The 26,512-nt window shown below is 46.6% G+C and overlaps 1 protein-coding gene across 3 annotated transcripts in view; it reads left to right on the top strand.

Moving 5' to 3' along the window:
- NTRK3 (neurotrophic receptor tyrosine kinase 3) overlaps positions 1-26,512 on the top strand; it is a 206,207-nt gene that overhangs the window by 99,969 nt on the left and 79,726 nt on the right. For all 3 annotated transcript variants that reach the window (XM_066328294.1, XM_066328292.1, XM_066328295.1), the window contains exon 12: positions 13,447-13,635. In XM_066328294.1, the coding sequence (XP_066184391.1) occupies positions 13,447-13,635 (189 nt within the window). The remainder of the gene's footprint in view (positions 1-13,446; positions 13,636-26,512) is intronic.

The following is a 26,512-nucleotide window of genomic DNA, read 5'->3' as shown; positions in this document are numbered from 1 at the left end:
TTGGGGAAGCTGGGAGATGAGATGTGCTCTGCCCCAACCTCCACACTCATGCTGGGCACTAGCTGCTTTTTTATAAACCAGAATCATTGGATGCTGCATTTCCACTTGTTTTAAATGATGATTTAGATACTTGATGCAGAACAATGGGTCTTGAAAACCATTAGTGTCAGGCTGATGTGGGGCAAGAGGCCAAGAGTTTCTGGATGAGAACTGAGGGGGTGGAAAGGCACTGGGAGACACAGGGCAAGCTCCTTGCAATGTCTGTGGAACAAGTTCCACCCCAGGACTGCCAACCCAGTGTTAAGGTGACAGGTGATGCATTTGTGAGCATCTGTATTGAAATGCATGTAGTGTTCCTCCCTGACCTCCAACAGGAGCCACATCCGTGCCTGGAGCTCACTGGCAAGGAGGGGAGTGTGCTGTGCTCTTTAGAAAGGGAAATATCTCCAGACCTTGGAGGAATTAATTATTTTGTATGCTGGACCCTTGCCTTCTGACAGATCTATCTGAATTACAGATTAACTGTCAGTGTGGGGACAGAGGAAGCCATTCCAATGAATCGCTCTCTAATTTATTAGAGGGGCTGTTTGGGCTGGTGGATCGACAATGCAGCAAGTTCTCTGAGTGGGGAGCAGTTTTATACCCTTCTCCACATCTCCCAACCTTTTATTCCTTGCTTGTTTTATCTCCCTGTTCACAGAATCTCACTCAAAGCTAATGAGGGTCCCAGCAAGGCCAGTGGAAACCCCCAAATTGTGACACTTTACACATGAGCTGTCAGCCCCCAGAAAGCTGTGATTTCAGAGGCTTTCTCCAGGGACTACTTCTGTGACTTTTAAGCAAAACCATCACCTTTATGACCAAGATCTATAAATTTTGGAGGAAGGCACGACATCCTGGAAAACACCAGTGCATCGATGCAGCAGCTGGTATTAGTTGAGCCAAAAAAGTATCAGTTCCTTTCCCATCAGTTCTACCTGGAGAATGTCAAGGGCTTCCCTCTGCTCTTTAAGTCTACAAAGGTTTTTGCAAAAACCTCCACAACTCATTTCTTGTTGATTCTGGGCCTTGTAGCAAAGCTCAACACACCCAACACTGTTATTGATGTGAGCATCATGGGCTAGGGAGCACCAGGGCTACCCAAACCTCAGCCTTGCTTCCTCTCCCCGTTGTTCAGCATGAAGGAAAAAGGATTTGTTTATTTGTTCATGGATATTTCTGACATGGGCTTCATATTCCAGAAGAGTCTCATAATATTACGGGAGCAGATTCGGGATTTAAACCATTATACAAGTTAAATACGTTTTGATTCTGTAAGCAACACACTATTTATCTTGGGATAGAATAAATCTGGGAAACTGATATCACTGCTGGAGATCATCTCAAGGAGGGCTGTGGAGGGAAAAAAAAAGCGCATTTACTTTTTGAGAAGCATAAGTTTTAAATTTTCATTGCCCTCATGCATGAACTGAGGCAAACTATGAGTGCAAGGATTTTTATTATTTTTTGACCATTTAAGGATTTATCTTTTGGCCTGAAAGCAAACATCACAAGTCTGATTTTAAATTTGGGTCTACAAATTCACACCCTGAGTAAATGCAGCTGCCTGCTTGCTGGCAGGGAATGGACACATGAGGTGTCTGCTGGAAATGAACCCATTGGCATCTGCAGCCTTGATGGCTGCTCGATGTTTTCATAAAAATTCCATTTCAAAACAAAAAGGTCAAAAGTTGACCAAGAAAGCTACAACTGAAGATTATTTTTGTTTGAAAAATTACAAGCACTATTAATTACTGCATGAGAACCAGATGGTACTGACCAGTTTAGTTTCATGGTCCAAGCAGGAACTTGAAAGAAAACCAAGAAGAAAAACACACAGCAAAGACAAAACATGTGTTGTGCCAGGTACTTTACATTTTGATCGCTCCTTCCATTTGAAACCTCTGAGCAATGCAGAGTAAGGCGCTTTTCTAAATGGCTTTTTTTAAATTTTTTTTTTTTTTTTAGCTTGACAGAATATTAAACCAAAATAAGGAGGCCTGAAAATTAATGTCTTTTTATGGCTGCAAAATCCCCCGATGTCTTGAGAGTCTCATTCGTTGGATATTTGGAGAGGGGATGCACAGCTCCCTGGGTTTGGAAGGACTCTGGTTACCACTGGAGAAAATAAACCTTGGTGCAGGGGCAGCTGGGCTCCAGGGAGAAGGAACTGGTGTCAGCATGAGGTGATGTGGCTGTAAGATAGCCTTGTCAGGCTAATTGATCTGGAGCCTTCGCCTTTCCTGCCAGGGCTGCCTGTCTCCTTACCCATAATCCCCACCTCTTTGATGGCCTGTCAGGAATATGGGACTTGGCCCAGTTTTACATTTATCCAATAACATTATGAAATTGATAGTGACACTTCCATTGGCACTAATTTCAGTAAGAGATTTGAGCCAGAGGACAAGCAGTTTGCTCTCATGGCGGCAGAGCTTTCCAAGTGGATCAAGATGACCCAAGACTGATCTTGCAGTGGCCAAGGCATGGGAAGTGGTGAGAGGGGGATGGAGGTGACTGGTGGACTCAGAGCTAATGAGAAACATGCCTAATGCATGGCCTCAGCCTGCAGTGGTCCTGGCTGGTGGGAGGCATATTCTGCTGTCCTGGCTTGTGCTGCGGAGCTACCGCTGGCAGGGCTTTTGCTCCATGGATGGTGTTTATTAAGCAGCACTGGGCATCAGTCTCTGCAAAGGTCAGGAAAAGCCTTGGGCAGGAGGGCAGTAGTGGTCCCAGCTGTTGACTTTCAGGCCTTCAGTGCTTCTCACTGTTTTAAGCATTTCCTGGCACAGGGTCAGGCTCCTGCAGCATCACACTCTTGGCCCAGGTCAATGATCCAACACCAGGCTGGACATGCTGGTGGTGGAGCTGCCAGGGGCCCCCTTGCCAAATATCACTGAGGGCCCTGTTGTGCTAAGGGAGATTCACACTGAGTGGGTTAGATAACATATACCAAAGCTTTCACACAGTGCTGGCCACAGTTTTGAAGGTGATGCAGTTGTCACAGCCTTAATGCACACTATGTGCACGTTCTTTGCCATCTGAATTGCAGAATAGATGGAGGTGTAGCTTATCCTCATCCCTGGAAGTGTTGAAGGCCAGGATAAATAGACCCTTAACAACCTGGTCTAGCGGAAGGTATCGCTGCCCGTGGTGGAAGGTCAGAAGTAGATAATCTTTAAGATCCCTCCCAACCCAAACCATTCTGTGATTCTATGACTAAACCATTTCTCTATCTGGCACCAATTCAGTCAAGTTCTGGTTAGAGGTGGGGCAAAGCATCACTTTGGTGCTGAGCTGCAGTTTGCTTAAGATGACCTCTTGATTCATCAGGCAGCCCTTTCCTCATTCTCACGGTGCATTTGCATTTTCACCCAAGCAAAGGCTTGGGGGGAGTGTTTATCAGTTTGTCACAGTCCCCCTCTTCAGTGGCTGGAGGCCAGGAGAGAGGATAAAAAGCCTTAGCTGATGATAAATTGGAAATGCAGAAAGAAAATGTGTCTGCTCAGTGCTGAGCAGGCAGCCCTGCTCCAGGCTTGGGTCTTTGTGTGGTGTCACTCTGGATGCTCATGAGGAGGTGAAATGCCACCAGGGCCAGGTGTGGTAAATCCAGCCGTGGGGTCCCGAGGCTGTGGGGAAAGCAGATACTGCTGCTGCCTTTCTCACATCCCTGTGTCAGTGGAACTGGGCTGCCATCAGTGTCCAGTGAGTTGCCATCCATTGCAATGGAGTGTGAGAGGGGGAGCATCTCCCTTCTCACAAGTGCTGATGTGACCCAGGGCTCAGCAGGTGCCGGTGACTCTGCTCTTACACAGCCATGGCACATTTCTCTGGGAGATGTCTTGACATCTCCCACGCAGAGCAGACCTGTGCTTTGGACCTGCAGCTCCTGAAGCTTGTCACAGGAGGGGCCAGGAGCAAGGAAGTGGCTGCACGTGAGGGATTGAGGGGTATGGAGGTGCTGGGGCCTCCTGTGCAGAAGCTGTAGGAAATGCTGCAGTATATAAAGCGTGTCTCACGAACAGAAGAGATTAGAAAGCTGATATGATGTTATTCCGATTGATTTTGCTGTTGTATTTATACCTGGAGGTAAAGAGCAGACATACTGGAAATCAATTGGCCCCATGCTCTTCCCAATCTCTCTGCAGCGCCGTTCGAATGAAATGCTTATATCATTTTTACGGTGTGTCTGTGATAGGGATGAGTGAGCCAAAAGATTAATAGATGCTGGTGAGGCCATTGCCCAGCCACTGCCTGGCTCCTGCCTTGTAAAGCCTGTGCTCTGGAGTTCAAGGTGCCCCTGAGGTGACAGCTTGGTGACTTTGCTTGGAGGGAAAAAAAAAAAAAGAAGAAGAAAATCTAGTCAAGAGGAACAAAGCAGGGAGAAAGGTGAATGGCAATAGGGCTGTGATTTGAGATGGGCAGGATGTTGCTCAGTTCTGGAGCTGAGGGGACTGGATGGAGACCAGGGGTCAGGAAATGAGGTTTTGTCTTCAAATGAAGCTCGTCACATGCAGAGGGATGGAAATGGTGGCCTTGTGCATTGAAAATAAGGAAACAGGGATTTGTTTTGATGTACTGTAGTACATCCAGGACCCAACAGCCACCCATCCTGCCTCACCAGCCCTTCCTTGGGGCTGGGGTAGAAGGGCTGCAGCAGGGCCATGCAGGGATGTTGGCCACAGACAGATGCTCCATTCCTGGTGTCCCTGTTTGCTCCTTCTGCCTTATCCAGGTGTGTGTTTCTCTGCTGCTGCCTCTGCCATGCCAAGATGCCATCACAGGAGGTTTCTCTGCAAGAATGGATGTTTGGTTTGCAGCTGGCTCCTCCTCACAACCTGCAGGGAACATGCATGCCCAGCAGTGGAAAAACAGCTTGTTACCAGCAAATGGGAGAAGATAGGTGGGAGGAATGGTGGAAGGTGACTGGGTATGGTCTGAATGCCAGCACCAGCGTTGCCAGACTAAACACTATCTCCCTCCCTGCAGTGACAATTGAATAAAAACAGACTTTTCTTCCTCTCCTGTTGCTGCACTCTTTGCTAGTTTCACCTGATCTCAGCAGTGAAAACCTTTTTCTCTTGGCAAACGAACCAGCTTCCCAGTACCCATATGTTATATTATAGGATTAGGTATTGGCTTGTCAATCCCTCAGGCATCAGCAAATCCTTACATTGCAGGTTCTAAGATATTCTTCTAGTTATCCTGTGGCCTGTTGGCAGTTGCTTTGATGGTCAGACACTTTCTAAGTTGAAGATGTCTGGTAACACTGGGCTGGAGTTTAAGCCTAGATGTAAAAATTCCTGTTTTGCCTTCCTGTTAGTGCTGGCTATCTTTGCTGTTATGCATGGCTCTGCCTTGTCAGATCCCCCCCCCCCCCCCGCCCCCTTTTTAATTATCAGATTGTATTACCATTTTTACTGTAAGCATTTTCTGTTTCTTGCTCTGCTGGATTTATGCATTTGTGCCGTCATATGCATTGACTTTATATTTTATATGATTTGATCTTAATGTTTCCATTCCTGAGTGTGAGTGCTTATAGAATTGGTGTCTAAGCTCAATAAATAAACTTGAGAAGGAGTGGGTAAGGGAAGGACATGGGAGGAGTGAGGGAGGTTTGGACATCCTCTACACCAGATGGAGTGATGCTCAAAGGGGACTGCCAGGATGGCTGGAGGCTGGAAAGCGTGAAGGGGGGAATGCACAGTGCTGCTGCAGCCCCTCTGCCCTGATGCATCCCCTCTTGCAGCAAGAGCTGCCTTCTCCTTGCTGCAATCACCTGAAAAAATCAGAGAGAGAGAGGGAAATGTCAATATGTAAAGATGGAAAGGGGCTTCTGTAAATGGCAGTATTTTGGCAGCATTGCATCAGGAAAGAAAGTGCTTTAAGGATTGCCTGTGTAGGGATCGCCCACTGACAACGGATCTGACAGCATTTTATATGATAATGCATCTGCAGTGTATAAGGGGCTGCAAAGTGCAAGTGAGGGAAGAGACACGTGTCCAACCCAAGCCCTGGTGGGTGCAGAGATCCCAGGCTTGTCCTTTCCTTTTACCCTAAAGTTCAGAGGGATCTTCAACTTCTTGAGATCACCAGGATCTCAAACCTATCATGTTGTTGAGGAGTAGGGAAAAGGGACTGCTGTTTGCTTCTGCCATTTTTACTGAAGGGGCTGGGAGCTGAGGATTTGGAATATATCCCTTAAAGAGTTCAGTTATGTTCTTGATCTCTTAATCTGCCTGCAAAACTCAAGGTTTTGATTTTTCATATGTGTTGTTTTCCCAAAAGCTGATGGAAGAGTTTGTGTGCCCTGGGCTGTGGCAGAGAAGGGATTGCACCTTTGGAAGTTCCTCAGCCATCACAGTGGTGTTCAAGCAGGGGCTGTGCTGTTCCAGCCAGCCTCTGCACCAACCCCCTCCAGATCCATTGGCATGATGCAGGGATAACTTGGGGTGAATTTGGGGCATGGAGATGGAATGGAGCTGTGTGGGATGTGGGAAATGCTGCTTGGACACGGTTGAGGAGGCAACAAAGAAGGTGCCAAGTGCTGGAATTAGGAGGGAGGTCTGAATAAAGCCCATTGCTTTATGCAAGTGAGGGGTCTGCTGTGGCTCAGGGGAAGAAGTCCCACATGATAGACCACCCTGTGGTTGGGATTGGTGACTCTGGGGATGAGAAGTGGCTGCTTCCCATTATAGGAGGGCAGAGAACAAGTGGAGCCTGTGGCAGACTGGCTCCAAACGGCCCCGTGTAGGCACCAAGTGCTGCCTTGGCCCCGTGCCCACATCTGTCAATAAAAATTAAGAAATTGATTTTCTTCTGTTTGCCTGAAAGGACGAGGCTCTCTTTATGAGACAGTAAATGCAATCTTGCTCTGAGCATGGCTGGATTTTTAATTGTATTTATTGTGCTTTCGCTTATTCTTTTATGAGTTTCAGTTCCCCTCATTGCTGGTGCAGAGATCAGCCCTGGGGTGTGGGTTGATTTCAGCTCCAACAAAAGGTTGGTAATTTTTTAAGGTTTCTTTTTAAACTTGTTTGTTTTCCTGATAAGCTGAAGTTTGAGGTTATTTTTACCCTCGTTTATGTGCTTGTGTATGGCTCTGACTTGTAAAGCTGGGCTGAGAGATGCAGCCTTGGAATTATCTACTTGCCAGTTGATGATTTGACCTTTTGAAGAATAGAAATTAGGAATATGATTGGGAAAATATGGAAGTGCCAACAGGGGTTTGGAGTCAGAGGAGGAAGGGATTTTATATACCATGTATTGGAATTTAATGAGGTCTGCTTCAGTGCTTGCTATACAATGCATGGTGACCCACTTTACTAGGAGATCTTTTTTTTTTCTAGTTATGGGTCATATACAGTTCCTAATTAAGTAGGTTAATTATATGTCTCCTTTATATTGCAAAGGAAAGTGGAGATGGCACAATTAGCTCTTGCAGTGATCATTTTTGATCAAAAAATGGTCTTCTGCACAACAGCTCCCAGAGGTGTGGATGGGGAGAGAGGATTGCCCTGTGGCCCTGAGCACTCTCATCACTCTTCTCTGCCTCAGCAAACTTGGTTTCTGTCCTGAGCACTGGGCCTGGCATGTGCAGGGAGTTGTCCTTTCTGAAACCACCCTGGGGACCATGGCCCCCTCCTGACCCAGCGCTACACCCACGGTGCCTCTGGTGCTGCCCAGACCTGGTCTGCAGCACTGGAGAGGCCCCTCCTTGGAGGTTCTCTGGAAGCATCAGAAAGGGAAAATGCTGAGAGCTCTCGCTCCAGGTAAAAAGTGCTGCAGCCTGTGAAGGCTCTGAGCAGCATCACTCTCTGTGGTTAAACTGTCCTTGAAAGAAGTTTCTTTAACCTTTCCTTTCCCAGCCTGGCAGTGGCTGAGCCCCCACAGCTTCCCTGGGTTATCTGTTCCAGTGCTCAACCAGCCGTACCGTGAGGCATCAGGGAGAACATTCAAACTCTAATCTCCCTCAGTGCAATTTAAACCTATTATTTCTTGTTTTATCCCCAGTGGACGTGGAGAACAGCTATTATACTTCTCTTTGCTGCAACCTTTTACATATTTGAAGGCTGTTATCACATGTCCCTTCAGTCTTCTCCTCTGAACACAAAGCATAATTCTTTCAGTTTTCCCTTAGAGGTCATATTTTCTTCACCTTCAGTTGCTTTTGTTGCTTTGCAGAGGTTAGTGTGGTGCCAAGCTGGAGTTTTTTGTTGTTTCTTCACCTGTTTGCCTTGGGGCATTAATACTGTTACATATATGTGAGAAGTGACCATTATCTTCTCTAAACTATGGTTATTTATACAGTACCCTATATTCCTGAGCCTGTTTTATCATAAAGTATAGCTCTTAGCCTTGATAAATAATTTCCCACTGTGATATGATCTTGCAAGCAGGGGTCCCTAAGCTATTTATTACTATTATTATTTGCTTTATTTTTCATGAATAACAAGCTGTCTGTGTAACACTGTGAATGAACCAGGCAATTCACAGAAATGGACTGAAAGATAAATCTTGTTCACAGAGCTTCCAGATAAACAGGGAGGTGAAGGTAAACACCAAGGCAAGCTCTAGTTTAGCCAGAGAGAACAGTGCTGAACAGAGGTTTTCTGAAAAGCAGAGATTTTGGGAGAATCTGGAGGAGTCTTTACAGAGGATAATATCAGGGTGGATGCAAAGTGAGAAGAGTTGGAAGATCACATGGATGGATGAATGGAGGGATAGATGTATGGATGGAGGGAGGGATGGATGGATGGATGGATGGAGTTTAGCCTGACTGGGAAGCTGGGGGAGAACAGAGGGTGGAGATGAGGCTGGGATGATGTGGTGTTTGAGTGAGGTGTCTTTCTTGGGAAAGAGGAGTTGGCTGTAGAGAAGAGTGGGAGGGAAGACAGAGCAGAATTTCTGCTTGTGGCATTTCCAAAAGCAACATTTCCCAGCTGTCTCACTGCTCTTTGGTGAACATCAGATGAATTTGGTCCTGATTTCCAGGTCGTTGTGGCTGACTCTCCCTCTGGCCTCGTGAAGGGGCAGGTTGGCAGTGGCTGTAGTGCTGGGCTGAAGCAGTGGCTGCTTCTTCACCCAGGGGTAACCCTGGTGAGCCCTAATATCTCCCCAGCCTTTCCTCACAAGGAAAAGGAATGCCTCCAACACTGCTGCTGGTATTGCTTCCTTGTCAGGAAAACTGCCTGGGGTTAGTGTGGAAAAGAGCTCAGTTCCTTCCTCACAGACAGTGTGGATGCTGCTGGCTGGTGAGAGCCCTGCTTGGAAGGAAGGAGAGCCAGGAGAGAGCCTTTCAGAGTACAGCTGAAACAGTTCAATGCTCAGAATGGACATGGACTTCTTAAAGTTTTAACAAATAGACCTTTTTGATAGTTAATATCCACAGTACGTTTGTTGATAATGTAGGTTGAGTTATTCACAGAAACAGCTACTGCATCACTGTTCTGAAAAGTTCTGAAATATTTTATATAATGTTTTAAAATCACAGGATGGTACATTAGGAATTACTCCAAGCTCCAAGCTACCCTTTGTCTATTATTATACATTTTTACTGTACAAAACTGTCTTCTTTTCTATCTCTCTCTGCACATTTCCCTGTCAAATGGAAGGCAAACCTAAATCTCTAAAATCGGTACTCTTTTTTTCTGTTTCATTTTTTTTCTTTAACCTTACCTGGAAAATGCACTGGTGAAAACAGTGAGAATTATTCCAGATAAACCCATTCATCAGCATTATACATCAGAAAACTGAACCTGTTTGCCTACTTAAAAGCAAAAATATATATCTATTGCCAAGATAGATTTAAAAATTTGAAGTCTAGGTAGCTGCTTTATTTCCAGAAATTGCTAATGGCAGAGTATATTTTGAGTCAGGGCAATAGTCACACCTATAAAAGTGATTGGTGGCTGTTTGATAGCCACGATGCTTTAAAGTTTGTCTCAGGTTTGCACCGTGAGTCCAGCACTCGTCTGAGTCTCAGAGTGACAACAGAGGGGCCATGGGCTTAGAAGGAACTGGATCTCAGCAGTGACCAGCCAGAAGAGATGGGAATGAGAGAATTAATGTGATAAAGCAGCATGACTGTGGCTGTAGGAATTAATGTTGTCCAGATTTATACTCCCCCACCAGACCCACAAAAAAACCCCACAACCTAATAGGAGAAACTTGGAGAAGCCTCTACTGAAAATTGCCTTTAATCAAATTGCATCCTTTGGAGGATATTGGGATGAATTATGTGTTCTAGGCCATGTCAGATCAGTGCCTACAATCACCAGAAATGTTTTGGAAAGCTGGAAGGCTAATGCAGTGGTAATCTGTTGCAAGTGTTCCTTAGGACTCTTGAGAATGTGATTTATTTTTAGTTTTTTTCAAGACCTGGAAGTACAGTTGGAAGCAGTAAACTGTCCCTGGATTACTGCAGGGGTAGAATATACTTTACATGGTGTGTTCTCCCTATGGTGCCACTGCCTTTGCAGCTCTTGGGGTTTCCCACTTTTGCAGAAATGAGAAAGGGTTGAGATGGGGAATCAAAGTTCAGCTCTGAGGCTTTTGAGGGTTGGTAGGTCTTGTAAATGGATAAGCTTGGTGACATTGACCTGTGCTGGATGACTCAGAGGTTGAATCCATTCATGGATCACAGTGTTCCCTGGGGAATGGGAGTGCAGCTGTGGATCAGCTGAGATGTGGTTACCTCTTGCTTCAAAAATCTTGGATATATTTGGGGTGTGAAACTGAGATAACAAATGAAGAAAGTTCTCCTAATAAGAAAACCACAGAAAAAATGGGTTACAGATTACACCCTGTGGAGTGTAATGAAGGTCAAACTCTGTTAATTGTCAGTGAAATGGCCATAACCAAATGGCTAGTTGATGCTTGCTATGCCTATTGTCCCCTGCTCTTTGAGATGTAGCCATATCCTTTTTACCTGCCTGTGTTAGAGGAGGCACTGCCATGATCTGTGTTCCCTAAAAACGAGGAGGTGCTGAGCAAGCAGGGGCAGCAAAGGTCAGATGGTGGCAGGGCTTTGTGAGTCCCTGAGAAGCACATCCTCAGCAGGGTCTGTGCCAGCCTGGTGTTTCTACCATGGCTGGTGACATCCTCTTTGCTCCTTGTCACAAAGGTGTGATTTCTCCTCTGAAAATAGAGGGCAATGAAAACTTCCTTCACACAGAAACACAGGATGGTTTGGGTTGGAAGGGATCTTTAACATCAGCTAATCCAACCTCCCTGCCATGGACAGGAACACCTTCCATGAGACCAATCTGCTCAAAGCCTCATCCACCGTCTTTCACCAGAGAGGTCTTTCACATCCCCTTGCCTGATGAGGTGCCATCTTTTGGAGAAAAACCTTGTCTTCTTAAGGAAAGCAGTAAGCCCTCCATGGCTTCTCTCACTTCCAGGGAGATCTTTATGGTCTTCCCTCAGATTATTTACACCAGTCTATACCAGTTGATATTTTTGTGATTTTTTTTTTTTTTGAACTGCACCTTGAAATGCAGAGTTCTCCCCTTCCCACCACAGCTGGGCTGGCCAGCAGTGCAGAGTGTGGCTGAAGGAATGTGTAACGTGTAAAACTGAGCCATCCTGGTTTGTCTGCTATGAATTGACACTGCGAAGGAACAAAAGTAATTCAAACCAAAATTGCCCATTTGCTTTTTGTGTTTGGAGAAATACACTGTGTGTAGTCCCAACAGAGACATCTTGCATCAAGAGCTGAATTTTGCCTTTGCACCTCAGGAGCTGGAAAGTCACGCGGGCCCAGGGAGTAATGTTAAAAAAGCCAGAACCTGCCAGAAGGAATTCACAGTAAGGGGAGAGAGTGTTTTTTCCTCTTGACTAAAACACCTGTCATAGCTGCCAAGACTCTGCTAATTACACAATAACTTTATTATATCCCACTTGGAAGAACAAACAATACTTGAAGCTCTGGAAATGAGCAGCCTTTAGACTAGATTAATGCAGGCAGAATGGCTGCGTGGAGCCGGTGTTCGCCTCGTCCTCCCAGTAGCTCTGGAGAGTAAAATGGCTTGAAGACTCCCTTTTTTGTTGCCAGTACTACATAATAAAGTAATTGTGCAATTAGAAGCAGATTACTGATGGGAGATGAGCATTTTTTAGGCAATGTAGGTAAAAGGCTGGCTTCTCTGAATAAGTGCAAAGCGTTAAGTGCAGCGTCTCTGCTCCTTTTTGCTTGAGCTTCTGGTAGTCCCTAGTAACATCCAGACAGGAGAAAAGGAGTGTTCAGTTGTTGAGTGTGGATTTGCTTCCCATGTTAAAATATTAAAAAGGTCTCATGGAAGATTTCACCATGGTCCCCACCTTCTCCAACACCAATGCAGCAAGAATGGCTGCAACAAGTACTAGAGGGTCTAAAACCAAAATAAAACATAAGGGATAGAAGCCTTCCATTGCTCCCATCTTGCATGCCTGACTACTTTGCTTCATTTTCTTGCCTTTTGTTTGATGGTGCTGTGAACTTTTGGGGGTCAGGAGAGCGAGGGGAAGATGCTGTCATGTATGGTGGTGGTGAGAATGAGCCTGAGCTGAGCAGAATCTGCTCCAATGCATTGTGGTCCCTGTAGGCATCAGACTGACTGAAGTGCTCAGGGAGTTTGCCCAGGTGAAGCTGCAGAAGGGCAAAAAGATGGGCAACAGACTGGGCAACAGACGTATCACAAATATGGATTTGAGGTGAACTAGCTCTTTGGGGGTGATGTTCCTCCAGTCTAAGCCTGGTTATGATTTCTGCCAAGCTTGTGATGCCAGAGTATACAGGCACCACAGCAACTGCTTTCTCACGGCAACCCTGGGAGAGGACTTTTTGCATGACTCACCTCTGGTGTGGTGTCACCTGCAGCTGCTTAACCCCTCACTCAGGATTGTTGGTTTGGTGTCGCTGTAAGATGAAAGACTCCAAATATTTCAGAATGCAAAGAACATAGAAAAAGAAGGCTTTATTGTCTAAATTCTTAGTACTTTTTATAAGGTGTTCTGGTACAGACTTAACATGATTGGTGACATCACTTTAGGAACGACACATCTTTAATGCCGTTGGCTAAACTAGAGAAACAGCAAATACCAGCTGGACAAAGATTGTTTTGAAAAGGGATAGTTGTTTACCAAGATTGTTTTGAGGAAAAGCTTTCTTGAGAAATTTTTCCTTGGGAAAAAGTTAGCAGCTGCTAGCAGGCTAAAAATCTCTCAGGCCCACAAGTCTGGTACCTCAAAGCCAGGGAGGAAAACTTGGGATGTCTTACCTACCCTGTGAGATGGATGTCTTCCCTCCCCTGCCCAGGGGATGGGACAGCTGGCAGGAAAGCCAGTACAGGGCGGCGGTGATCCAACCCACCACAGCCCTCAGCGGTGCCCTGCCGCCACTGACGGATTGGTGTGTGCCGTTTGCAGGTCCCGTGGCCGTGATCAGCGGAGAGGAGGACTCAGCCAGCCCTCTCCACCACATCAACCACGGCATCACGACGCCGTCGTCGCTGGAGGCGGGCCCGGACACGGTGGTGATCGGCATGACCCGCATCCCCGTCATCGAGAACCCGCAGTACTTCCGGCAAGGACACAACTGCCACAAGCCAGACACGTGTGAGTGCCCGACCTCGACGGGGCTCAGCGGTGGGCTGGGGGGGCTGGGGGAAGGAGGAGGGCGAGGAGGAAGAGGTTAAGAGGATGAGGAAGAAGAGAAGGAGGTTTTTGAGGAGAGTGGGGTCTTGGTATGGTCCAGAAACCAAAGCGAATCTCAGGTCTCAGAAATCACAACATACATGTAGATGCTTCCAGAAAAGACTTTCCACTCTCACCTTTCACCTCCCTTCACCTTCCCTCCGCCACCCACCCGTCACCTTCCCCCCCCTGCCTGAAAGTGCCATTCCAAGCCGGGCTCTTCCTCATCAGCTCCAAGCATGAGGTCCCAGGTGTGAGCAAGAGCCCCCTGGGAGCATGGGGATGGATGTGACCCCTGCTTGGCTGGGGAAAGGACCTGCCTCCCCTTCCTCCTCCAGCAGTTTCCCACCCATGGGGCTGCCTCTTTGGCTCCCCAAAGAGCCAGGGGGAAGCTCAGGGTACATGGGCATAGGTGTGGCAGATGCCTGGAGCTGTCTTTGTCTCCAGGAATTTTAGATGCTGGATGTCTTGTTTTTGTGGGCTTCTGTAAAGCTTCTACATCTTTCCTGTATAAATTTCGATCATGAACTGGGCTCATTAGACAAGCAGGAGGTGATCAAGCAGCCCTCTCCACTTTGTGTTTCTAAATTCTGAGCGTAAGAGAAAAGTGCTGTGTAAAAGGATGCTTTTCTGGGAGTCCTGCACCACTTCCCACGCAAGTGGTGGGATGCAGCCTTCCCCAGCATGCGGCTCACAGGCGGTAGCTGAGCTCTCTCAGGCCTCTTACCAGCTCTGAGATGCAAGCTGAGCAATGCAGGAGGTTTGGGTCAATTCCTCTCTTGCTATATTGCACATCCCTTTGGTGTGTCTTGGTTCCAGGTAGAAGTGGAAAAATAAAAATCCTGCAAAACAAAAGGTGAAAAGCCCTCAGCTTGGGCTGTCTCTGAGGCCCAGCCAGAAGCAGGGAGTGCTGTGCTGATGTCACCTCTGCTCTTCCTTTGGCTGCTGCTGACTCACGGGTGCAGGAGGCAGAACTCAGCCCCTGCAAACAGGGAGAAGGCCCATCTCTCAACCTGCAGGCAGCCATGTGGCATGAAGTGCTCAGCAGGAGCATGCTGCTCCTGGCCTCCATTCCTCCATCAGGGGAGGGGAGCTGCAGGTGCTGCTCCCATGGAGGTATCCCTCGGGCAGCCTCCACTGTGCACCCTCGTGGGTCCTGCTGGCTTGTGCCCAAGCCCTTAGCACCGTCCTTCACTTGCCAGAGCAATGGGATGTACCCAAAAAACGTGCCTGGCTTTCCCCTTGATTTTCATTTTAATGTGCTAAATTTGGTCTGTTTGTAGAGAGGGGAGGAGGAGGGCGGTGATTAGGCAGGAGTGGAGAAGCTGAATGTAGCGTGGTTTTTCTGTGCTGTTAATTATATATTTTACATTTCTTATAGCACCTCATCTCAAAATGATTTACAAACGCTGATGGCTTGGGAGGGAGGGCTCCCCCGCTTTACTTTTTCTTCCTCTCCCTCCTGTGCTGTCTCAAATCTCTTTAATCTGCACCCGACCATTGCAAGACGTGGGTGCTGTTGACGCTGTGCAGTAGCAGAGCTTAAACCTCCAAGGATTAAGTTTTGCTCTGAGCCTTTGCCCTGTGGGACTTGCCAGAGCTGGGTGGTGTTGCAGGGGAAGTCACTCACAGCAGGATTTGACCTCAGAGCTTCGCGGGGCTCTTTGAGTAGGATCTGAAGTGTTCACAGAGATGCTTGGGGTGGCATCTGGAGGCGCTTCTCCTGTGAAGTGTGCCACAGGAGGGAATGCTCCAGGTTTTCCAGGACTGCAAGGCAATGGGGCTGAAACCAAACCCCACAACACTGGTACTCCCTTTGGGGGATAATAAGAGGCAAACTACAGCTGGTTGCATGCAGGTTGAAAGCCTGCAATTTTTTTAGATTTCTTTGTCACTCATGGGACAAAACCCTGTCCTTGACTTCTCAGGCAGAGTTGAATTTGGTGTGTGTTTTGTATTTTAGTCCTCAGGCCTTAACTTGGTCAAAACTTCTGACTTCACTGGTGGCTTCGCTTGAGGCTGGAAAGTTTCATAATTCACCTATTAAATTAACCATGCTTTGGGGAGCTTTTGCTGTAAGGGGTTTGTTTGATCTGATGTGCTCTACTCAACATAAGCCTGGGCTGGAGAATATTTGTTGCTCCTGGTCTCCCCATGGTTGTCATGCTGGAGGGTTTTTCTCTCTCCCTGTGCAAAGCTTGGACACAAACACTTCTCTATTTGCTGTCACTTCTAAAGAGAGCTCCTCTGGGCTGAGGAGTGCCTCGATGCCCGGCTGAGCCTGTACAGATACAAACTCCTGCCACCACCTCCCCCAGAGCTGCTGCCCAGCTGTGAGCAAAGGTGTTCTGTGACACCCAGCATCTCTCCTTTGCACTGAGCTGTTGCCAGAGCAACCTCTTCAGCAAGCATTTTCCCTCTCCAACATGAAGCTTTTCTCCTTCCTTCCTCCTGCAAACATCCCTGTGCTCTTGGATGCTGCCTGGGTCGAGGACATGCCCATACCCATTGCCGTGCTGCAACGAGGGGAGCAAACTCTATATGCTTAATGCAGTATTAATAGTACATTGATGTGATATAGATTTCTGTCACCCTCCATACTTGCAAGCATCACTTATCATGCAGGGATGACGGATGTTTATTCCCAGCCACTTAGCTCTGCATAATGGAATTGCAGCTGAAATATGGAGAGCAGCTCCCTGCCTGTGGAGCTGGAGGCCTCTTGCTCCCTCTGTGCAGTGCTGTCCCATGGGATCTTCTTTTTAATATGTCCTCAAGGAGACAGAGACGTGCTCTTCACTGGGAATGTGCTGTCCTCATGTTGATGGGATGAAGGGCACAGGAAACAGCCCTCACTTTTGGCTTTCTGGGATTTTTGCAGCTGTCTTACCCACTTTTTGTTACTGTCTGACTTAGTGCAGAGGTGGGACAACCTTGACTCATAATTATCTTTCTCTTCCTGGATGAGAGGATCTCAAAGAGCCAGGGAAGACACCAGTACCACTCTGTTTTCTCATGTTGAAGCATTTAGCTGTTGAGAAGATTCTCCCCCATCTCTATCTGTAACTCCATGCTGTGCTGGGCAGCAGAGGGTTTGCATCCTGTCCTTGCTTCAACCATCCTTGGCCCTTCCTGGAAGGTTAAGGAAAGAGTTTGGCAATGTGGGCAGTCCAACCACAAGTGGATTACAGAAGAATAGGTTTAAACTGCCTTTTTCTCCTGATCCTGTGCACATACATGGAAGGGAAACCAAGTTCTGCTTGGCAAAGAGCAGCCAGAGGAGCAACAGGTTGTGATGAGTTTGCACCTCTGTGTCTGGAAATAAACAGACCAGAGGGGAAGAATGGGACTTGTTGCAAGCACAGTGGGCAGAGAAAGTGATGAGGATGAGAGTTTAGGACTACATAACATCAGCCTATGGTCAGAGATTTAGGTAATGCAAAACGTGGTACAGTCTACCCACATTTGTGGCCAGAAGTCTGTGTGTCCTTCTGGGCAGGCTTGGCAGTAACAGCAGCTTCTTACCTTATCTCCCTTTCTTGAAAGTTAGGATTTGAATTCCCAAAATTCAGGTTTTGTAATTTGAGTAGCTGGAGATTTCTGCGGTGAAATATTGGTAATGTTTCAGAAGAAACATTTTGGAAGGTTGTTTTACTTTAATAATAGTTATTAAGTGGTAATTAATTCTAAGCACAATGCATCAGATGCAGATTAGTTCTTGGATCTGATCTCTCTCGAGCTTTACTCAAATGCCACAGCACAGTTTCGGAGTTGTTCAGTTCCCTTGTATTTCTCATCTAACAAAACAGGTCTTCTGGAGAATGACACAAACTGGAGATAAAAATCCAAACCCTGATGGAGAAAATTGATCTGGGGGGCGGATCCTCACCTGCATCCCAGCAGTGGATACTCAGTTGCAACAAGTACTGGGAAGCTGGACTTTTGAGGCAAATTCTTTGATTTTGGGGGAGGTTTTTGCCAGCCACGACTGGAGCTGGCTGTGTTTTCCAGGACTGGCGCAGTCTGGGGACTGGGATGCATTCTCCACACGGGTGGAGCAGCCGTCCTTTCCTAGAGTCCTAATGAGGGTTTTTTTCAACCTCATTTATTACAGGCTGCCCTGACATAATTACATATTCGAAGTTAGTAATTACACGTATTCATGCTAATTAAGTAATTAGATATAATTACACTAACTGTAAATACATGGTAATCGGCTAAAAAGAAGTACTTCAGAAAAAAAACAAGGCAAATCACACAATAAAAGCGCCATCAGCACTCTTTCACTCAGTACCCTGTCTTTATCTTGTATTTCAGTGCAGCTTAAAGGGAACATCATGGTCATTTTAAAAATCATATTTCTTAAACAGATTTTCTTACCTCTATTTTCAAGAGATAGCAAAAACTGAAAAGGATATTTACCCTTAGCACTGTTAATTTTTATTTTTTTTTTTCCTTGTGTGTTTTGTTCATCCTGAGCATGGGAAGATAAAAAGTTATGCAGCATTTCTATTTTCAGTCAGTTCATGGTCTTATTTTGGCCAAAAACAGCAACAACATAAAACTGAAGTCATAAGTGCTTGTAGTTTTATTTGCCTAAAAAAGAAAACTGAGACAGTTGGTACTGGAAAAAAAACTTTTCCTTTTTTTTATTTTTTTTTTCCAGAGGTAAGAGAATTTGTCAAACATTCTTTTTATGTAATAAAAATGTGGAGCACAGGGTGAATTGACAGCAGCACTCTGCTTCCCCATGCCAAGCCTGGGGCCAGGCTCTACGGGTTTCAGTCCCTCACACAGAGCTCTGCTGTTTCTCCAAACTATTCTTTTCCTCTTGACTCCTCTAAAATGAAGTCCCCAGGCTCTTCTCCAGAAGGACCCAGCTCCCATTACTTTTCTGAAGTAGGCATTTGTGGGTGAAGACTTCTGTGCTGGAGCTCTCATGGTCTTACAACCTTGTCCTTCTCACTCAGCTCCTGTGAGATATTTTAAGGGTTTTAAGGAGGACCTGTGAGTCGCTCCTTACTCATTTATGTGTGTTTTGCTACTCTGTGCTGTGTCTCCTCACTGTTCCTAGCAAAGGCTGGGTTTGTGGCTGGGGGCTGTGGAAGAGCCCTGACCTCAGAGCTCAGCTGCCAACAGGTGAAGGCGTTGGGGGTCTTTGCAATGACCTTCTGCCTCCAACTTTGCCTCCCTTATGTTTTGTGGTTGGCTCTCATAGAAACTGCTCTGGGCTCCAAGTGTTGACATGAACATCCTGCAAAAGATTTGGATGTTGAAGAAGCCTTGTGGGCTCTGGCTGGCTGTTCCCAGAGCAGTGTTGTAGGTATCTGAAGAAATGTGTGAGCAATGAAAATTACTGCTTCTGTCCCCCATCAGAGGAGAACTGAACTTCCCTTGTGCCCAGAAACACCTTCTTGTCCCCTTGGCCAGGCTGCAACCTCTGACCTGAAGAGAGGACATACCATGGAGAGTGGGACTTGATCCAACCTTTCCAGCTCTCAGTTTTCCTGCTTGGGGCTATTTTCTGCTCTGCATCAATTCTTCTATCCCTGAAAGAGCAAGTGGAAGAAATGTCCACATTTTCCAGAAGTCCAACCTACTTTTGCAGAAGTGGAGTGTCCATCCCACCTATTGCACCTGCACTTTGAGTTGCAGTCTTCAGCTTCCTGCTGCGATGGTGCTACAGAAATGAGTTTTTTTCATGATGTCTTGGAAAGGCTGGTAAGATCCACTGCTTATACCTCACCCCTCAGCCAGCTCTGGAGATGTTTTCTGCGTGGTTTTACCATGAGGAAGAAGAGCAGTGTGGCTCTGCCTGGTCCCTGCCTGCTTTAGGAGGAGCTGCTGGAGCCAGCATTGCAGCCCTGCTTGCTCCAAATGGGGTGGGCACCTGACTTGGTTTGAACACAGGTCAATCACCTCCTGCTGCTGTTTGGATTTGAGATCCATTCTCTGCTGCTTTAACGTGTGTTTACTGGAGATGTTTGTAGCAGCACCCAGGATCAAAGAGGGACTAGCAGGCTCCAGCCCCAGCGTGGGGAAGTGATGCTGGCAGTACAGCTGAGTGGTGATACGTTGGTTCCTGGTGATGAAGATCCATGATGAAGAGAAGCCCTTAAATCAAAAGGAGTGTGGATTTGGGCTGTGGATGGTGACCAGACTACAGAGAGACTGCTCTCGCGGTGGAAATACTGCTGGATACAGACATCAAGGGGTAGACAAGGAGATATTTTCTTGTACAAAACTCTGCTTTTTCCTCTGCCTAAAAGCATCTCCAGTGGGCTGTTTAATCCTGATGTCTGTGGGGCCAGCAAGCAGGGTTGGCTCGCCTGGGGCAATTTCAGGAAGGGAGCTCATGATGTGTGAACTGTCAAGAACTTAACAAGCCAGATGAGAGGAGGCCCTGACCTGTTTTCCTACTGGATTTGGAGTGGCTCTTGCTCAGCAGGCTGCTCTTTTTGTCTGGCAGCCTCATCCCTGCATCAATTGGGTTGGACCGGAGCGCCCAAGAATGCACCATCTCATGGAGGATGTGTATGTACACCCTGATATTCCACCTTATTTCCAGCCCCCTGTTCATGTCATACAGGGGCTCACACCCTCCCTCTCCTCTCACAGCATTCCCTGGCCTCCACACACACCCTCCACTCTCCCTGCCCACTCACCCGTGGTCTGGCATGAGTCCAGACTCCTCGTGGCAGGGTAAGAGGAGTGGGACACAATAGGGATCAAACCAGGTTTGTTACCAGCTGTGTGTCCGGGTATTGGTGCTTCTCCCTATCCATTTGTGCTTGTGATGTGCTTAAACCTGAAGGAGGTGTCTGTGCCAGGGAGAGCAGGGCTCTGTTCAGCAGCCAGCCCTCCTCATGAGTGTGGTTTCATCCCTGCCAGACAAAGAGGTAGCAACACAGTGCTCAGCCTGAGGCTACTGCAGAGTCAGGTAGTCCGCGTGTCAGAAGTGTCCTAATGGCTCATCGATTGTGTGAGTTTTGCTGTGGGTCACTGTAAAAACAGCTGGTGTGTGTATGTGTGCATGGGCAGAGTGGTGGTACTGATTTCTTTTGGCCCTCATTTAAACATTTGTCTTGTATTTAAATGAGTTTTTTTGGCTTAAAAAGCTTGGCTGTTGGGAAAGTGTCTGGCAGCTGGGGCACCTCTGCATTCCTGGGGTAAAGGGGATGTGCCTGTGGTACCTGGCCATGAGGTACCCCTGAAGGAACCAGAAGTTCCCAGAATTTAAAAGGACACTGTGTTGTGACTTTTCAGTCTCTGCAGGCTCCTTTTCAGGTTTAAAATCTCTTGGAAGTGTGTGGGATGTCACTGTGATCAGACAGGAGATGTCTCTGGTTTGGAGATTGCAGGTTCTCATTGTTCCTTCATTGTCTGGCTAAATTGTGATTCCTAATTAAAAGTTAGCTGCTATTGTTTAGGAGTTGGAGCAGTTCTGCATGACTGCACACACAGCAGGAACATTATTAGTGCTGCTGCCCAGTGGGACAAGAAGTAAAACCCAGAATGTAGCAGAGAATCTGCTCATCAGTAGAAGTTAAAAAAAAACCCAAACCTGTGCTTCGTGCTGCTTTTGGACTAAACAGTCCAAAACATCTCATTCAGTCCTGAAACCTGGGGAAAGACCCATGTAAAAAAATATTCTGCCTAAATAGTTTCTTGTGTGGAAGGAGGCTTTTGTTTGCCAGCGCTGTGTGGTGGCTGGCTCTGAGGAGATGGGGCAGGAGTCAGAGATGGCTCCCAGCAGCACTGGGCAGGTGGAGCAGAGCACAATTGCTTCACATAACAAAAATGCAGAAATTGTAATTTTTGATTGCTGGACACTTCCAGTTCACCTCAACATCCTGCTGTCTGTCCATCTTCTGTTGGTGGGTGCAGACAGGGAGTGGGTCAATGGGATGAAGGAAGGTGCTGCTGCTCAGGGAAGCACCACTTCTGCTGGTGTGCTCCCAAAGCCCTGACCTGAAGCAGCTGGTTTTCACTGTGGCTGAGAGTAAAGCACTGCCCTTGTTGAACAAGATGTGATTTGCTGAAGTGAACATACCCATTGGAGAACTCAGCAAACCCATTTCCATGTGCAGCTGATGTAAGATTTGTATGCAGTCGTCTCGAGGTGAAAAGTACATTGGAGTCACAGCGTGTGAGGATTGCTCTCAATGCCTGGGCTTGTCTCCCATTATGGCAGGGTTTATTGCATAATCCATTTTTAGATTCCTGCACACTCATTCCTAAACAAGCTGCAAATTACCTAGAGCTGAGCCTTGCTTGAATCTGTTCAAGCCCTCTCTCCCTGCCCCTCCCTGGATTCATCTCTTTAAGAGATGGGAACAAACTGAGACTCAGTGAAAGCATGAACATTTCTGTGTGTACCACACCAAGGATCAGGCTGTCCTGCTGTCTGCAGCCAAGCGTGGTGAACATGAGATGCAGTACTCAAATTAAATGCTGATTTACAGTTTCATGTAGACTCAGCTTTTTCTGATGCTTGTTCCAAGTTCCTTTGTTGATGCTACAGCAGCACCTGAAGTTTTTTGCCACGGTTGTGGGTCTGTAAAAATGTCACACCTTTATTTCAGCCCTACTAACCTATTTTTCCTCACTGAATCAGAGCACTGAGTCTGAAGGTTACTTTACCTATCTATTTTTATATATAAATCTCATACATATGTTTGATCTATTTCAAATGCACTGGTTTATAATGTATGGACACCTGTTCTTATCTTGTACTTTTAACAGGTTTTACATCATCCTTCCCTGTCCAACCACCATACTCCTTTTCTCCCTTTATGAGATAAAAGGGACCTTTTGTTTTCCCCTACAAACATCTCTTAAATTCAGGACAAGCATTTTCCCTCGCTCCCATAAGTCTGACAGGAGACAGCTAAGTCTCCTAAGTATATATGTCAAATTGCAATTAGAAGGAGACACTGGAACAAAATTTCTTCAGTCCTTGTCTCCGTTCTCCCAGCCCTTCTCACCCCTCCACCTCCCTCTTGCAGGATTAAGCCAAGCTAATCCTCAGATGAGCAAGATCTTGGGAAAGCAAAGAGCCAAAGGAGGAGAAAGAAAAATCCTTCACACTCAACACTAATAAGGAAATTATAGGCATCCTACATTATGAATTGGATGAATTTTTAATGGTTAGAAATGCAGTTGATTTATAATGCATCCATCCTGGACTGCAGGGCCTGTCGCCAGCTAATAAATAAATGACAGGCCCCTTGTATTAAAAGTATCAGTCATTCTATGTCTCTGTGCTGTAATTGATGAGGAGTATAGAGCAAGGGAGGTGGTGGCCATCAGGTGTGTGCAAGAGCAAGGACCTTGTGTTTCAGGCTGTACCTGAGGGCTTGGCGTGTCAGAAAGCTACAGCCCAATCTTCCAAGTCTTCTCTCACATGGCCTTCTGCTCTATCCCACTGCTCACATTCCAGAACCAGAGAAATAAAGAATTTAGCTGGGGCTGTGTGATTTGGAAAGGTCATTTTAAGCTCAGCTTTAGGGCCCTCTTTAACTTGTCTTATGCTCTGGGACAGGTTAGTTAACCTGGACAGCAGCAATGGCTCCACCTGAGGTGGCTGCCCAGAGATTCCTTCCTACATTGTGGAATGAGGGAGGAGGCTTTGGGTGTGCTTTGTGCGAGGCTCCTGGTGAGGGCTGGGGGAGATCGTGCTGTCTTCCTGACAGCCCTGGCTATTGGCACAGCCAGGGTGAGACGAGCTCAGAGTCAGGGATCAGCCTGAATTCATACAAATCCCACCACAAATGTTCACACTGATGCTGTGCTAAATATAAATTCTGGGCAAATCCCAGAGATGGGTGGAGTGGGACTGTTCTGCTCTTATGCCAGATCCCAGCAGAGCCCAAATGTCAGGGGAATGTTACTGAGAGCACAGCAGGCAGCTGAGAATTTGAGGGGTGGGGTATATTTTATCACCATCTTAATGAGGAGAAGTAACCTGGCATGTCATATCTCCACTATTTCCTGGAAGGAGACATCTCTCCTTCCAGCCCATCAAGGGACTGCCAAGCATCTTCATCTCCACTTTATGGATGAGGAGAGGCAGCTGGAAAGACATCAATTTGCTCAAGGTCACGCCAGGTTGCTGACAGCTAGCAGCCTGGCCCATGTTCAGCCCACTGGACCATGTTGCATGTTTATGAGTCCCCACCTGAAGTCCTTTCATAGCCAGTCTTATGGAGTCAGAGGGTTAGATGGATAAACACATCCTTGGAGTTGTCAGCTGCATATTATGATCCCAGAAAATGCCAATTCTGAACTTTTCCTGCTCTTTTCCAGATAGCTTAGATCAAATCCTCCCTTTCCACCTTCATGGGGCCCATGCTACGGCCTTAATGTGTTCTGCTTTTCTCTCTTGACTACTTCTGAAGAGACCTCTCCTTGCAGGTCTCCTTCCACGTAGGCATTGCCTCCTGGCCAGCTTCACTGGAGTGTGTTGGAACCCGAGTGCTGGGCTCAGGGGAAAAGCAGTCATTTTTCAACTTGGCTTTAGTTCCTGGCTGCAGGAATTAGGCAGGGAGGCTGGGATATGAGCTTGGCTGCCCAAGGAAAGCACTGCTCTCTAAGATGCAGACTTTCATCTTGACCTGGAGGAAGGAAACGCTTATTGCCTTATTTATTACATTTCCCCATAGCAGTGTAAATACCATGTCCATGATAGATACAGATCTTATGAATAATATGGAGATTTGAACTGAGTAATTGCTGTGCTTTTTTAACACAAGAGATCGGGTAGTATTAATGATCTGTCTTGACATGGGCTCTGCAGAGGGCGATTGCAAACCCCAGTTCCGTGAGAAATTGAGAAATTGGGGGAGAAATCCTAATGTGCTGTTCATCCCCTCTGCTCCCTGTGGGACACTTCAGAACGAGTATCCTGTCTGCTGATTTTTTCTCAGCTTTCCCTAGACCCTCCAAGGACAGGAAGGCTAAGTGGGTTTTGGGAAAACAAATCCCTTTTGTAGGCAGGCTGGGCTGGGCTGTCAGAGGAGGCAACTTTCGGAGGAAATGTAATACAAAGATCCTAGCAGCTCCCTGTGGTCACTAACAGTTCTCCAGACATTTCTGGAAGAGCAAAATGATTAGTTACAGTGAAATAGCTAAATTCGGGTGGAGGTAGTGATATTTTATGTGTCTGCTGATCTGAGCCTTGTCTCTTCTCTATAGCTTTAATATGAAGCTCTCCTTTCCACTCGCTCTCTGTGAAACCCTTGTTCAGCCTTGCTGCTGTGTGCTGTTAAACAGGTGGCCACATTATTATGAGAAATTCTCTATAAAGTCCTCTCTTTAATGCCTTAGAATCTTTGGGGATGAATTTATGATTTTAAGAACTACGCAGATTTAACACTTTTTTTTTTGCAATGATGTTGTGGGGGAAAGGATAAAGGGATAGCAATCACAGGATGTGCTGTGGGTCACTTTGTGCCTTGCATCACTGGCAGGGAGCTGGTATCCCCACTGGCTGGTCCTTCTTGCTCCCTGCTGTAGAGGTGTTGGTGTTACAGCTGCAGAGCTCCAAGGCCTCTTTAAATAAATGGAGCTGTCTGAGAAGGCTATGAATGCCTTTTCAATTTATTTTTTCCCCCCAAACATAGCACCTCAAGTCTGAGTCAGGCTGTTAACCTTTTTTTATTCCTCTGTTTCTAGCCACGTCCTGTTTTAAGGTTATTTCTCATCCTTTTTCCATCATTACCCTTTTAACAGGAATGAGGGCAGGTGAGACCAGTGGACTCCATAGGCCATGTTTTCACCTTGTCAGTCCAGGAGGAGCAGGTCTTGCTGACCTCTGTGGGCTGTGTGGAGCAGGGACCATGGGCTCAGGTGTTTCTTTGATACGGGAATGGTGGCTCATTAACACTCTGTGCCCAGCAGATAACTTTTATTGATCATCAGCTGCTTAATCAAAAACTCTGTCGCAGTTTGTTTCGATTATTTTTTCCATCTCTTCATCTCTGGAGAATTGGCTTAGCCAAAGTTAATGTACTCATTATACAGTTGGGAAACTACTGCTACGGACTGCTATGTAAATCATGAGTTTGGGAAGGTTTGTGTCCTCCTTCCCACATGTAGCAGGATGAATATACTGGGTGCATATTCCTCTGCCTGATGTGGTGAAACAGGCATGAAGGGGATTGGGCTGAACTGAGTTTTGACCAGCCTGGGGTGGCAGAACTCCCCTCCCAGGTTGCACAAAGCCCAGGCTCCACAAGTACGTCCCCACAGTCCTGGTGCAGTGAGGAACAGCACTGCTGCTGTACCTGGTCCTGTATCTATACAGATCTGAGCACCCCTGAAATCAGCACCCTCGAGTATGTTGTTCTTGGGCCACAGCTGGAAACTCTGTGAACAGTGGCTTTAATCTTTTGAAAACTGTCAGAACTTCTAGGTGAAAGGAAGCTGTGCAGCAAGGGACAAAAACATTTCCCAACTTCTGCCATGTATGTAATGAGCAGCTGTGAGGAGTGTCAGGCCAGTTTGAGCACAGGAAAGACTTGGGAGGGAAGCCCTGATACAGGAATGCTGCTTCTTGTGCCACTCCAAACTTATTTCTTACTCAAGTTTATGATGGATGTCCTAATATAATTAATTTTCCTTTTGTCTTTTAATGTTTACTGCATAAAATCATTCTCCTTGATCCTATACCCTATCAGGGCTGCATACTCCATGCTGGCTGTGGTGTTGCAAAGACCTAATTTGATTGCAGAGGGTCGTGTCCTGTATAATGTTGCCTCATTTTCTCAGGAGTCGATGCAAACTCAATTTTATTTTC

Source organism: Sylvia atricapilla, chromosome 13, assembly GCF_009819655.1.
Source record: "Sylvia atricapilla isolate bSylAtr1 chromosome 13, bSylAtr1.pri, whole genome shotgun sequence".
Taxonomy (NCBI): domain Eukaryota; kingdom Metazoa; phylum Chordata; class Aves; order Passeriformes; family Sylviidae; genus Sylvia; species Sylvia atricapilla.
This window is presented reverse-complemented; position numbering and strand designations above follow the sequence as displayed.